Source organism: Capra hircus, chromosome 20 (genome assembly GCF_001704415.2).
Source record: "Capra hircus breed San Clemente chromosome 20, ASM170441v1, whole genome shotgun sequence".
NCBI classification, from domain to species: domain Eukaryota; kingdom Metazoa; phylum Chordata; class Mammalia; order Artiodactyla; family Bovidae; genus Capra; species Capra hircus.
Window position 1 is genome coordinate 2,058,084 of NC_030827.1, and position 14,829 is coordinate 2,072,912.

Here is a 14,829-nt window from a genome sequence, read left to right on the forward strand (position 1 = left end):
TCTTCACCTGGGCAGGCACATCCCGGAAGTGGGGGGCCTCGGGGCACTGTGCAGAGGTGCTGCGCTGCTGGGTGTTGAATCCAGGAGGCGGCTTCTCCCAGTGGGACCGAAATGAAATCCAGGCTCCCGCACACCTCCCACCACCACGCCCTGCACCCAGCACCCACCAATCAGATAACAGGAGACTCCAGCCCCCACCCCCATCTCCCCTCCTTCTAAGGCTGACCCAGTTTATCACAGTTAATGCTCAGATGGATTCCAGGTTTCAAAAATAATCGAGGCCTTGGTTTGGCTTGTGGGCTCAAAGGTGCTCGCCTTAGCACCTGCACCACACCAGCTGCTGAGCCCCTGGCAGTGCAGCCCCGGGCCTCGGACAGACTGCTCCTCCTGCCTGCTCTCCCCTGCTGCCTGCGTGTCCTTCGTCCACCTGTCCCCTCCCTGCACCCTGTCGCCCCCGTCCCTTCCCTCCACATCTCCTCCCTGTCTCACTCTGCACCGCCCTCTGTATTTCTCTCCTGACAGCTCTTTGCTCCCGGGCTCCCGTCTCTGACCCGGGCCTCTCTCTGCCGCCCCCCTCACACCTCACTCCTGGCTCTACTTCCCTTCTGCTTCTCTCTCCACTGCCCTTCCTCCTCTGCTTTTTCTCTGGCTCCTTCTCCTGGGTTTTCTCTTCCTCCATCTCTTTCCCATTCCCTGGAGAAGAAACAATTCACAGACCCCTCTCCAGAGGTGTTCAGAGGACCAGGCTCCTAGTCTGGGCCTGTAGCAACCCTCCCCAACACCTCCCTGCTCTCCATGGACCACCCAGCACCCAGGACCCAGGGTGAGCTCCAGAGGGCGCGCTGGGGGCGGCGAGCAGGGCCAGCCCTCCCTTCTTGCCAGTCACAGAACAAAGAAAGGCAAGCTGTTGTGGTGGGGAGTTTCTGTGACTCCAGGGAAATCAGGAATGCGAAGCGTTGGGTGCAGCCTCTCTTCTTAAAATAAGAATTCCTAATTCAGGTCCTTCTCTGCCTCTGCCAATTTATGCAAAGTGAGGCCTTAAAAATGAACCGCCAAGGGCTGTGCAGTACACTCTCCTAAGTGCGTTCTGTGTGTCTGCAAGTTTCTCTCCCTTCTTGCCTTGTGAAACCCAGTCATACCCAAGGGCCCCAGCTCTTGAGGTCACCGTGTCCTTTAATGCTCAAGTAATGATGCCCACCCTCCCCATGCCCAGCTTGGGAAGCAGGTAGCCTCGATCTTGGTTGGCTTCCTGCTTCCGTTCTTTCTGGGGCACCCCAAGGAGGGCAGAAATGTCACAGGAATTTATCTGCTTGTCGGGTGTCATCCTCAGTCCAGGTCGCTGCCCGGGCCTCTGCTGGGTGGGCCTTATCCCCTGGGAGGGGACTCTCTGCACCCAAAGTATGGCCTGGACTGTGGCCTCACAGTGTGGCCGATACCAGGCTGCGCCTTCTAAGGACATTTTTCCGAAGAAGTGAAGTGAAGTCGCTCAGGCGTGTCCAACTCCATTAATAAAGGGATACCACAAGCAAAGAAGGGAGACTGAAGCATGTATTGGATGTTACGGCCTCTAAGAGCCCTTGGCTAGGCCTCGTCCAACAGCACCCCCTGGCGGGGAGTGCGTGCCCTCACCTTAGCACCACCCCACCTCCTCTGCCAGATTGCTGAGGAAGCCCAGCAAAGGGGATTGCCCTGGACCACGTCCCTCCCACTCAGAGGCCAGCATCCTAAATACTCGGAAGACGCTGCCCTGCTCAGGGTGAAGGTGGCCTTTCTAACATTACCCACAGCAGATTAGTTCTTCCTCCTTCATTTCTTTCCATTCATTCTTGCAACTTATATAATCTGCATTGAGCTCCAACTGTGTGCCAGGATTGGACCCACTCCCCGCCTCCCCTCTTGAAGCTTAATTATAGACTGGCTCTTGGTTTGGCAAAGCCAGATTCACTTTGGATTTTCTCAAAACACAGGATCCTTGGAGTTCAAAGGGGGCTATACCTGTACCCATGGCAACACACCAGGAGCTAGAAGAGCACAGTATATGATGGGTTCAGGATTTCATGGCTTTCAAGATTGATCGCTTAAGTTTTTTCCTTGTAAAGATTTTTCTCTATATTTATCGGCACGGAAAGATGTCTATAGTGCATTCTTCTTGTAAACATGTTATGAAGCATTACATACAAAGAAGCAGACCAACAAAACTACCCAACACGTGGATTTATCACCATGTACACCCGTGTGACCACCCCCGATGGAGGCCCAGAATTCCTCTAGCACAGACGCCTCTCTTGTGCCTTCCTGTGGTCGCGGCCAGCTCTCCCCGAGGTCGGCTATTACCCTGCCTTTACAGTAACTATTCACTTGCTTTTTAACAATAGTTTTCAACCATCCAGGCACTCATTTCTAACCTTTTCCTGATTTTTGACCTCTGCATAAATGGGATCGCACAGTACACAATCTTCTGTGTCTAACATTTTGTTTAAAGCTATGTTTTTAAATTGATTAATTTTATTATACAAGGCCATTATTTATTCATTTTTATTGATGTGTATAATAATCTATGCAGCTGAACTGTATAACTATGCCAGAAAATTTTGTTTTGTTTTGTTTTTTAACTGATGGAGATTTGGGGCGATTTCAGTTTGAGGCTGTTTCAAGTAGTTCTGTTCTGAACATCTTCGTATGTATCTTTTTAGCACAAACATGCTCAATTTCTGTCAGGTATATTCCTAGCTATGGAGTTGCTTGGTTATAATATATGAGAATATCTGGCTTTAGTTCAGTTCAGTCGCTCAGTCGTGACCAACTCTTCGTGACCCCATGGACTGTAGCACGCCAGGCTCCCTGTCCATCACCAACTCCTGGAGTTTACCCAAACTCATGTCCATTGAGCCAGTGATGCCATCCAACCATCTCATCCTCTGTCATCCACTTCTCCTCCCACCTTCAATCTTTCCAGCATCAGGGTCTTTTCCAGTGAGTCGGTTCTTCACATCAGGTGGCCAAAGTATTGGAGCTTCAGCTTCAGCATCAGTCCTTCCAGTGAATATTCGAGACTGATTTCCTTTTGGATGGACTGGTTGGATCTCCTTGCAGTCCAAGGGACTCTCAAGAGTCTTCTCCAACACCACAGTTCAAAAGCATCAATCCTTTGGCGCTCAGCCGGCTTTAGTAGATAATGGCACCCTTCTGCAGATTAGTCTTGCCTATTTCTGAGCATCATGGAGATGGTGTTATACAGCGTGCGTCGCTGTGTCCGTCTGGCGGCTGCTTTCTGAGCGTCGTGGAGATGGTGTTATACAGCGTGCGTCGCTGTGTCCGTCTGGCTGCTCTTTTTCCAGCGTAATGTCTTTGAGAGTCATCCAGGACGCTGCATGCTGGAGCAGCTTTCTGTTTGCTGCCGAGCGTTCGCCATCGTGTGACTATGGCAGTGGGCGAGTGCCGTGCCCGTGGGTCTCGCGTTCCCCTGCTGGCAGTGGGTTGTTTTGGGCTTTGCGTAGTGTGGGAACAGCCGTGTGAGCATTCTTGCTCGTGTCTCTGGATGACAGAAGTGATCAGTACGCTCCCTCTCTGTGCAGCAGCAGGAATGCTGGGCTACAGGCTCATCTGTGGTTGACTGGATACTGAGAAACAGTTTCCCAAAGTCGCTGAGCCAGTTTACACTCCCACCAACAGCTTCTGTGAGCCCGCATGGCCCCACATTCTGCTGACACATCACACTGTGATTTTCTACCTTTAGTCTCTCTGAGGGTATCTCAGTTTAATTTTCATTTGCGTTTCCTTTCACGAGCAATGGTGTTCATCACATTTCCCTGTGTTTATTGGCTAATTGAATAACCTTTCTGTGAAATGTTTGTTCAGATCTTTTACTTATTTTACTAACTGGATTGTCTTTTGTTAATAATTCAGAACAGTTTATATATATCCTGGATATGAGTCATTTGTCAAATATATGTCTTTGACACACTGTAGTCTGGCACATTGTAAATATCTTTGTTCGGTCTGCGGCTTGTCTGTTTACTTTCTCAATGATGTATTTTTGAAGAACAGCAGTTTGTAGCTTTCATGAGGTCCACTTTATGAGATTCTCAGTGATTATCACTTTTGTGTCCACTTGAAGACCGACTGCCCAGATCGTGATGGTACTCTGCTGCTTATTGGGACATGCTGTGGTTTCGTGCTGTACTCTTACGTATATGACTGATGTTGACTGACATAAAGTAAGGGGTCTGTTAGTCTTCTATACAGATTTCGGGCTGCTCCAGCACCATTGTTGGAAAGAAAGGCGATGATCTCCCCCCACTTTGACATAAGCTGATCACATGCGTGTCAGGCTGTTTCTGGACTTCCTGTTCTACCCCTTCGGCCTGTGTCCATGCTTGCACTGGTTCCACTCTCTAATCACTGTAGCTTTATAGTCGGTCATCTAGTAGTGAGAGAACTTCCATTTCTTGTTCAAATTTGTCTTGCTCTTTCTCTTCCTTCATATTTCCATATAAATTTTTAAATCAGCTTGCCAATTTTTAAACACCCCCAAAACACAGAGATTTTGATTAAAATATATTAAATATATAAACTAATTAGAGAATTTTTGTCTTCTTGATATTGACTCTTCTAATATAGGAACATAGGATCGCTGTCCTTTTCTTCAGTTCTTTAATTTCACTCAGCAAGTTTGGTCGTTTTCATAGTAAAAGTATTTCACATTTTTATTAGACTTGTTTTTAGGGATTTGATATCTTTAACTAGCATAAATAGTATTGCTTTAAAACTTTTTCTTTTTGTCACTATAATTGCATTTTTTAAGCATGTTTACATTGTATCCAGTGACCCTACCAAATTCACTAGGTAAGTCAGGTTGCCTGCACATTCTTTCCGCTGTCTTACAGATGCAGTCATGTCATCTCTAATATAAAATGTTCTACTCCTGCTGTTCCAGGCTTGTACGGCTTAGTTATTCTTCTTGCCTCTTTGCCCTGATGAGTGTAAGAAGAGAGGGAGGACATCTGTCTCCCACATCAGGGCAAGGGCCCGTAGCTCACAGAGTGGGGCGTTCCATCAGGGCAAGGGCCCATAGCTCACAGAGTGGGGCGTTCCATCAGGGCAAGGGCCCATAGCTCACAGAGTGGGGCGTTTCATCAGGGCAAGGGCCCATAGTTCACAGAGTGGGGCGTTCCATCAGGGCAAGGGCCCATAGCTCACAGAGTGGGGCGTTCCATCAGGGCAAGGGCCCATAGTTCACAGAGTGGGCTGTTTCATCAGGGCAAGGGCCCATAGCTCACAGAGTGGGGCGTTCCATCAGGGCAAGGGCCCATAGTTCACAGAGTGGGCTGTTTCATCAGGGCAAGGGCCCATAGCTCACAGAGTGGGGCGTTCCATCAGGGCAAGGGCCCATAGCTCACAGAGTGGGGCGTTCCATCAGGGCAAGGGCCCATAGTTCACAGAGTGGGACGTTTCATCAGGGCAAGGGTCCATAGTTCACAGAGTGGGGCGTTCCATCAGGGCAAGGGCCCGTAGTTCACAGAGTGGGGCGTTCCATCAGGGCAAGGGCCCATAGCTCACAGAGTGGGGCGTTCCATCAGGGCAAGGGCCCATAGTTCACAGAGTGGGCTGTTTCATCAGGGCAAGGGCCCATAGCTCACAGAGTGGGGCGTTCCATCAGGGCAAGGGCCCATAGCTCACAGAGTGGGGCGTTCCATCAGGGCAAGGGCCCATAGTTCACAGAGTGGGACGTTTCATCAGGGCAAGGGTCCATAGTTCACAGAGTGGGGCATTCCATCAGGGCAAGGGCCCATAGTTCACAGAGTGGGCTGTTTCATCAGGGCAAGGGCCCATAGCTCACAGAGTGGGGCGTTCCATCAGGGCAAGGGCCCATAGCTCACAGAGTGGGGCGTTCCATCAGGGCAAGGGCCCATAGTTCACAGAGTGGGCTGTTTCATCAGGGCAAGGGCCCATAGATCACAGAGTGGGGTGTTCCATCAGGGCAAGGGTCCATAGCTCACAGAGTGGGGCGTTTCATCAGGGCAAGGGCCCATAGTTCACAGAGTGGGGCGTTTCATCAGGGCAAGGGTCCATAGTTCAGAGTGGGGCGTTCCATCAGGGCAAGGGCCCGTAGCTCACGGAGTGGGGCGTTCCATCAGGGCAAGGGCCCGTAGCTCACGGAGTGGGGCGTTCCATCAGGGCAAGGGCCCGTAGCTCACGGAGTGGGGCGTTCCATCAGGGCAAGGGCCCGTAGCTCACGGAGTGGGGCGTTCCATCAGGGCAAGGGCCCGTAGCTCACGGAGTGGGGCGTTCCATCAGGGCAAGGGCCCGTAGCTCACGGAGTGGGGCGTTCCATCAGGGCAAGGGCCCGTAGCTCACGGAGTGGGGCGTTCCATCATGGCAAGGGCCCGTAGCCCACGGAGTGGGGCGTTCCATCAGGGCAAGGGCCCGTAGCCCACGGAGTGGGGCGTTCCATCAGGGCAAGGGCCCGTAGCCCACGGAGTGGGGCGTTCCATCAGGGCAAGGGCCCGTAGCTCACAGAGTGGGGCGTTCCATCAGGGCAAGGGCCCATAGCTCACAGAGTGGGGCGTTCCATCAGGGCCAGGGCCCGTAGCGCACAGAGTGGGGCTTTTTAAAGATGATGTCCCCCTCTGTGCTTAGTTTCCTTCTTTGGCGTGAAGGGATTTTTAATTTGTCAAATGCCTTTTATGCATCTATTGAGATACTCATATTTTTCCTTCATTGTCCCGCTAATTCAGTGAATTATATTCGTTGATTTTTGAATATTAAACCAACCTTGCATGTATGACATAAATCCTACTTGGGTATAATATATTATCATTTTTATATATTGCTAGATTCTATTTGAAAATATGTTCTTCAGGATTTTTGTATCTATGCTCAAAAGTGATATTAACCTATAATTTTCATTTCTTATAATATTCTTATTCAGTTTTTATAACAGTTATCCTGGTCTCAAGAAGTAACTTGAAAATTATTCCACATGTAAAATCCTTTCTGAAGAGTTTCTGTAAAGTTGGCATTTATTTATCCCCTAAATGTTTGCTAGAATTTGTCTGCGAAACCACACAGGCCAAGAATGTTTTAAAGTACGTATTTAATTTAATACTTCTTAGATTCCCTGTTTATTCTGTGTCCTTTTTGGAAAGTGGTATTTTTCTAACAATTCGCCCATTTTATCCAAATATTACCTTTATTAACATAAACTTTTGTATAATATCCTCTTATGACTTTTCATGATGCTTGCACTTCCTGTGGTGACACTCCTTTTTGAAGCTCTGATGCTGGTTATTGGCACCTGATGGTGTCTGATTGGCCCTATAAGGGGTTGATCAGTTTAAAGAACCCACCTTTGGATTTGCCAATCCTCTGCGCTGCCAGCTTGTTTTCTTTTTCATTCGTGTTCTCTCTTACTTTTATTATTTCCTTCCTTTTGCCCTTTGTGGGTTTAATTGGCTGCTCTTCTACTACTACCTTGGGATGGATGCTTAGCTAATTGATTTTCTATCTTTTCCAAAATGTATTAATAAAATTAAAACTATTCATTTATCTCCCCTTACAACACCATCTCAGTAGTTTTCATACAGTATTTCCATCATCATTCCTTTCTTTTTAAATAAAGTCTTTTTCTTGTTTAATGGATAGAAAACCTTTTCTTAATTTGTACATTAATTTTTTTTAAATACTGTTTTCTTAGGCTCTCTTCTCTCTGTCTCCTCCAGGTTAATCCATTCATGCTCCCTTTCCTCCCCTCTCCCCGACCTCTTTCCTTCCTCTTCGGTGTTTGCTTACTCTCCTGTCTTTTGCTTCTGATCACTGCCTTTCACACTGGAGGGTTTCCTTCAATACCTGGTGATCCTTGGCAGTCTGTTCCTAGTTAAGGGTGGGGGCACTCAAAGCTGAATGATTATCTCTGCGCATGAGAGACGGCCTTGTCACCTGGATGGCATTACATACGGCAACTCAGTAATTCACACACATCTGGCTATTCACTTTCTCCAGGACAGATGCTTTGAGCTATTGCCTGCAAAGGAACTCCTGGGTTCTGTGCTGCTGGCAGTTTGGAGACAGAAAAATGAAGGTCTCACCTTGATCAATATGCAGACTTTTCCTCAACCCCCCGTTTGCTGTCTGGCTCCTCGTCCTGGCCCTCTGTTGTGCCTGGTACCCCTTAGCTCGATGCCCTTTGTTCTCATCATTCGAGAGGATAAGCTCCTGCTTCTTGAGGAAATGAGAAAGTATGACATGCTACCGATGAAACTGCAGGGGCCTGGCCATCCAGCTGCTCCTGTCACAGAACTTCAGTCCATCCCTGTTTTCAGCCTCTCAGCTCACTCTAGCTTTTCTGAGCTACCAGGGCCCTCTAACCCCTGCACCCCTCCTGGCTTCCCAGAGCAGACTGTCCTCTTATCACACCTCCCGCTCTGTCCTGGAAGGTCAGTTACCATCCTCCATCCACCTTCCACCTGACGTGTTCTGGGCCAGGTTCATAGGCGTCTCCTGGCCTCACTGAATTTCAGTCTCTCCTTCGCTTTGCCATTTGGGAGAGTACTCCAAGAGAAGGAGGCAGAAACGTCTTGGGGTCACCATCATCAAAACATTTTTTTTTCTCCAAAGTGATCTGTATTGTCCTCCTTGCAGCCCTCATTATGCTTTCCTGAGATCATACTTCTAAGTTTTTCATCTGTTCTCAGCTCACAGCAGCCACTGTGGCTTGGCTTCTGTCCTTGTGTCTACCATTCACGCAGTATGGAGTGACCTCCTCTGCTGGTAAATAAGGGCTTGACTGCCTCACATGACTCATCTCTTCCCCCTTCATCTTCCCAGAGCTCATGCATCACTTTAAAAATATTCCCTTCCCTGGTGGCTCAGACAGTTAAGAATCTACCCTCAATGCAGGAGACCCGGGTTCGATCCCTGGGTCAGGAAGTTCCCCTGGAGAACGGAATGGCAACCCACTCCAGTATTACTGCCTGGAGGATTCCATGGACAGAGGAGCCTGGTGGGCTATAGTCCATGGGATCGCAAAGAATTGGACATGATTGAGTGACTAACTTTCACTTTAAAAGTCCCCTATTGGCTCGTTAGCTCCATGATATGAACACTCGGCTATCTTTCTTTGGTCTTATCACTGGATACATGTTGTAAGACCAGGTTGTGCCCACGCCTTTTCTGCTCAGCCCTTCCCTTCTCCTACCTCCCAGTCTCTGAACAGTCACACTCTCCTATTTGCATCTCCAAGAATTTCTTGGACAAGGGTTTAAGCCAAAGCAACAGAGACCCCACTCCTCTGGTCTCACGCTCTGCCCCTCAGTAGATCCCACCAGATGCAGACTTTCCCTAACATGCAGCCTCTGACGGGAGGGAATGGGAAGAGAGGGTGCAACCCTTCCATGAGGCAAGACCGCCAGAGGTCTTTCTCCTAGGAATCTTAGTTTCAGAGCAAACCTCAAGGATGCAATTGTCCCATTTCCCAGGGCTGGTGACCCCAGCTAAAGGTTGTTGAGACCCTAAAGCCCTCAGCAATTTCTCAGCAGGTGGACTTGACTTCTGCCTGCTCCAAGAAGCCAGGTGGCCAACCTCTGGCTCATCGTTTACCACTTTTCTCCCCAGATCCCCTTCCTGGGAGCTGGCATTAAGATCCACGAGAGAAGGGTGTCAGAAAATCTGCGGCCTTTCCACGACCGGATGGAGGAATGTTTCAAGAACCTGAAAGTGAAGGTGGAGAAGGAATATGGTGTCAGAGAGATGGTACGGCTGGTCCCCAAGGCCAGGGAGGGTGAAATGGGTGGGGTGGGGCAGGGAGGATGAAGAGACCAGAGCAAAGGAGCCTGCCCTTGAGAGGGACCTGAGAACCAGCAGTGCCAGAGCCAGTCCAGGGACCCTTCTGGGAAACTTGGTCCCTTAAAAGTCATTGCAGATAAATGCCAGTTATAAATTGAGTCCTGAGCAAATCAAGAGATTGTGCTAATAATAAAGGCAACATTGATGAAGCACCAACTTACTATATGCTGGTCTGATGTAAGCACTTAGATCATTTAGGCTTCACAACAAGCTTGGGAGTGGTTTTTAACGCCTCATGTCTGTTCTAGAGATTCCAAGGCGTTAAGTGACTTGCTAGAGGCTATATAACAAATGGGGCTTCCCAGGTGGCTGAGTAGTAAAGAATCCACCTGCCAAGCGGGAGATGCGAGTTCCATCCCTGGGTCAGGATATCCTCTGGAGAAAGAAATGACAGCCCACTGCAGTGTTCTTGCCTGAGAAATACCACCGACAGAAGAGCCTGGTGGGCTACAGTCTCCGGGGTTGCAAAGGGTCGGACAGGACTTAGTGACTAAACGACAACATATAACAAGTCAGTGAGGCTCCGAATTTGCACCTGGCTCTGATGGCCTCCAAAGCCAGCACTTTTGGCCACTAACAAGCTCTGAGTCCTCAAGAGGCCATTGGCCTGGTGCTCATGGAACCTCTTCTTTCATCCTCTTCTCCAGAAAGTATCGTCATAAAATGTCAAGGCTGTGTAGTCTCTCAGAGGCCATCTGGTCCAACCCTCTGATTTTACACATGAGGGAGCTGAGGCCCAGAGACAGGAAGTGAGGTACTGGGGAGCACACCGGGAACTCGGGTCTTCAGGCCGGCGGATTTTCCATGAGACAAGCTGGCTTTTCCAACGCTGTCTGCGTGACACCCAGCGCAGTTCCGATGGCAACCACCCAGACTTAGGCCACATTGCATAGGTTACAGGCAGAGTCCCCCACAAGACCTTCACCAAGACACCAGGCTTCCCTGCACCTCTGACAAGCTGGTTATAGGTTTGGAGATTCTCACCACCCCTTCAGTCCTGATCATTTCACAGAGCTCAAGAAGTAGCCCTCCCTCCATATCCATGGGTTCTCTTTGCAGATTTAACCAAGGGAGGATCAGAAATATTTGGGGAAAAGAATCCAGAAAGTCCCAAAAAGCAAAACTTGAATCTGCTGTGCTGAAAACTATTAACCTCATGTTTACATTATATTTACAAGTACTTATATAGCATTTACACTGTATTGGGTATTATGAGTAATCTATCGATGATTTAAATTATACCAAAGACTATACATAGGTTATCAATAACCTCAGATGTGCAGATGACACCACTCTAATGGCCAAAAAGTAAAGAGGAACTAAAGAGCCTCTTGATGAAGCTGAAAGAAGAGAGTGAAAAAGCTGGCTTAAAACTCGACATTCAAAAAACTAAGATCGTAGCATCCTGTCCCATCACTTCATGGCAGATTGATGGAGAAACAATGGAAACAGTGACAGATGTTATTTTCTTGGGCTCCAAAATCACTGCAGAGGGTGACTGCAGTCATGAAATTAAAAGACACTTGCTCCTTGGAAGAAAAGTTATGACCAACGTAGACAGCATATTAAAAAGCAGAGACATCACTTTGCCAACAAAGGTCCATCTAGTTAAAGCTCTGGTTTTTCCAGTAGTCATGTACAGATATAAGAATTGGACCAAAAAGAAGGCTGAGCACCAAAAATTGATGTTTTCAAACTATGGTGTTGGATAAGACTCTTGAGAGTCCCTTGGACTGCAAGGAGATCAAACCAGTCAATCCTAAAGGAAATCAACCCTGAATATTCATTGGAAGGACTGTTATTGAAGCTGAAACTCCAATACTTTGGCCACTGGATGTGAAGAGCCAACTCATTGGAAAAGACCCTAATTCTGGAAAAGATTGAGGGCAGGAGGAAAAGGGGATGACAGAGGATGAGATGGTTGGATGACATCATCAACTCAATGGACATGAGTTTGAGCAAGCTCCGGGAGATGGTGAAGGACAGGGAAGACTGGTGTGCTGCGGTTCAGCGGTCGCAGAGAGTCAGATGTGACGGCAGCTAAACAGCAGCAACGATGCGTAAGCTGGGCTTCCCAAGTGGTGCGAGTGGAAAAGAACCCACCTGTCAATGCAGGAGACAGAGGAGATGCCAGTTCGATCCCTGGGTTGGGAAGATCCCTCTTGTGGCTCAGCTGGTAAAGAATCCGCCTGCAATGCAGGAGACCTGGGTTCGATTCCTGGGTTGGGAAGATCCCCTGGAGAAGGGAAAGGCTACTCACTCCAGTATTCTGGTCTGGAGAATTCCATGGACATCCATGGGGTTGCAAAGAGTTGGATACGACTGAGCAACTTTCACTTTCACTTGGAGGACATGGCAGTCCACTTCAGTATTCTTTCCTGGAGAATCCCATGGGCAAAGGAGCCCGATGGGCTACAGTCCATAGGGTTGCAAAGAGTCAGACACAACTGAAGTGACTTATAATGCATGCATGCATAGGTTATGTGCAAACACTATGCCATTTTATATAAGGGACTTGAACATCCCTGGATTTTGGTGTCCTAAGGAGTCAGGGATATTGAAGGATGGCTGTACTTAGGATTACAGTTTTTATTTATAAAGGAAACAGGTCAGGACCAGCCAAATGAAGAGAGGCATAGGATAAGGTCTGGGCGGGTCCCCAACGTATAATTTCTGTGTCCTCAGGATTCAGTTCAGTTGCTCAGTTGTGTCTGACTCTGCAACCCTATGGAGTGCAGCACGCCAGGCCTCCCTGTCCATCACCAACTCCTGGAGTTTACTCAAACTCATGTCCATTGACTCGGTGATGCCATCCAACCATTTCATCCTCCGTCATCCCCTTCTCCTTCTGCCTTAAATCTTTCCCAGCATCAGGGTCTTTTCAAATGAGTCAGTTCTTTGCATCAGGTGGCCAAAGTATTGGAGTTTCAGCTTCAGCATCAGTCCTTCCAGTGAATACTCAAGACTGATCTCCTTTAGGATGGACTGGTTGGATCTCCTTTCAGTCCAAGGGACTCTCAAGAGTCTTCTCCAACACCACAGTTCAAAAGCATCAATTCTTTGGTGCTCAGCTTTCTTTATAGTCCACCTCTCACATCCATACATGACTACTGGAAAAACCAAAGCTTTGACTAGACAGACATTTGCTGGCAAAGTAATGTCTCTGCTTTTTAACATGCTGTCTTGGTTGGTCATAGCTTTTCTTCCAAGGAGCAAGCGTCTTTTAATTTCATGGCTGAAATCACCATCTGCGGTGATTTTGGAGCCCCCCAAAATAAAGACTCTCACTGTTTCCATTGTTTCTCCATCTATTTGCCATGAAGTGATGGGACTGGATGCCATCATCTTAGTTTTCTGAATGTTGAGTTTTAAGCTAACTTTTTCACTCTCCTCTTTCACTTTCATCAAGAGGCTCTTTAGTTCTTCCTCACTTTCTGCCATAACGGTGGTATCATCTGCATATCTGAGGTTATTGATATTTCTCCTGGCAATCTTGATTCCAGCTTATGCTTCATCCAGCCCAGCATTTCTCATGATGCACTCTGCGTATAAGTTAAATAAGCAAGGTGACAATATACAGCCTTGATGAACTCCTTTCCCGATTTGGAACCAGTCTGTTCCATGTCCAGTTCTAACTGTTGCTTCCTGGCCTGCATACAGGTTTCTCAGGAGGCAGGTCAGGTGGTCTGATATTCCTATCTCTTTCAGAATTTTCCACAGTTTGTTGTGATCCACACGGTCAAGGGCTTTGGCATAGTCAATATTTATCCTACTGGGACATCCATGTATGATTACTAGCCAGGAAAGCTCACCTTAGCCTAAGTGTCTGGAGTTTTTATTGGGGCTTCATTACATAGGCATGATTGAATGAATCCTGGGCCATGTAACTGAAATCCATCTCCAGTTCCCCTTCTCTCCCTGGGTGCTGAGCTGACATTATCTGGCTTGGAGAACCAGCCCTGTAATCACAAGGTTGGTCTGTCTGGCCAGCCCCCATCCTGGGTCTCCCCATCAGTGGAAAAGGGGTGGAAAACAAAGACATTCGTGTCAGAGGGGAAATTGTAAGGATTTAGACATCACCTCTCAAGAACCAGGAGTAAAGGCCTAACAAACTCCTTATTGAACAACCACCCAAAGGCTCAACCAGCCAGAAAGTTTCTGTCCTCATGGGCAGCTCTGCCTCACGGCTCCACCCGCCCAGGTGGAGGAGAAAGGAGCAGGACTGTGGAGGGCCCGGTACCCCAGGACCCCGCCCCGACATCAGGCCTGCCTGCTAACCCCCTGCTCCCTGCCCCTGCCCCCACAGCCCGACTTCGAGGACAGGCGCGTGGGTCGGCCACGGTCCATGCTGCGCTCCTACAGGCAGATGTCCATCATCTCCATGGCTTCCCTGAGCTCCGACTGCAGCACGCCCAGCAAGGCCGCCTCCGAGAGGTCAGTGCCTGCCCCAGGCCCTGCACCCCTGCCCCAGGCCCTGCCCCCCTGCCCCAGGCGGGCCCCTGCACCCCTGCCCCAGGCAGCCCCCTGCGCCCCTGCTCCAGCCCCGCCCCCTGCACCCCTGCCCCACCCCCGCCCCCTGCACAGCCTCTCTGCCTTTTCTGCCCCAGGGCTTTCTTCTCCACCTTCCTGCCCTTCTCTGGAAAGCCTTTCCTCACCTGGGGCCTCTACAGAACTCTAGCAGCCACGCTGTAGGGCTCAGTGCCTTTGCTCCGGGGTCAGCTGAGACCCGGAGAGGAATGTGGCTTTTCCTGAGGGCCCCGCAGAACTTGCCACAGCGCGTGACAGTCTCCATCAGCCAGCCTGCGCTCCGCATCTGCTTCCCTCTGCAGGGGCTTCCTCCCTCCCAACTCCCCCCGCCCCCGCTCCTCCTCCTGTACCTGCCCCCCCACCCCCTCCTCCTCCTGTACCTGCCCCTCCCCACCCCCTCCTCCTCCTGTACCTGCCCCCCCACCCCCTCCTCCTCCTGTACCTGCCTCCCCCCATCTG

General features: G+C 49.3%; 1 protein-coding gene across 1 annotated transcript in view; it reads left to right on the forward strand.

The window, feature by feature from the left end:
• The window catches only part of DOCK2 (dedicator of cytokinesis 2), a 462,975-nt gene that overhangs the window by 442,733 nt on the left and 5,413 nt on the right, over positions 1 to 14,829 (forward strand). The window contains exons 47-48 of the mRNA XM_018065716.1: positions 9,613 to 9,750; positions 14,150 to 14,277. Of these exons, the coding sequence (XP_017921205.1) occupies positions 9,613 to 9,750; positions 14,150 to 14,277 (266 nt within the window). The remainder of the gene's footprint in view (positions 1 to 9,612; positions 9,751 to 14,149; positions 14,278 to 14,829) is intronic.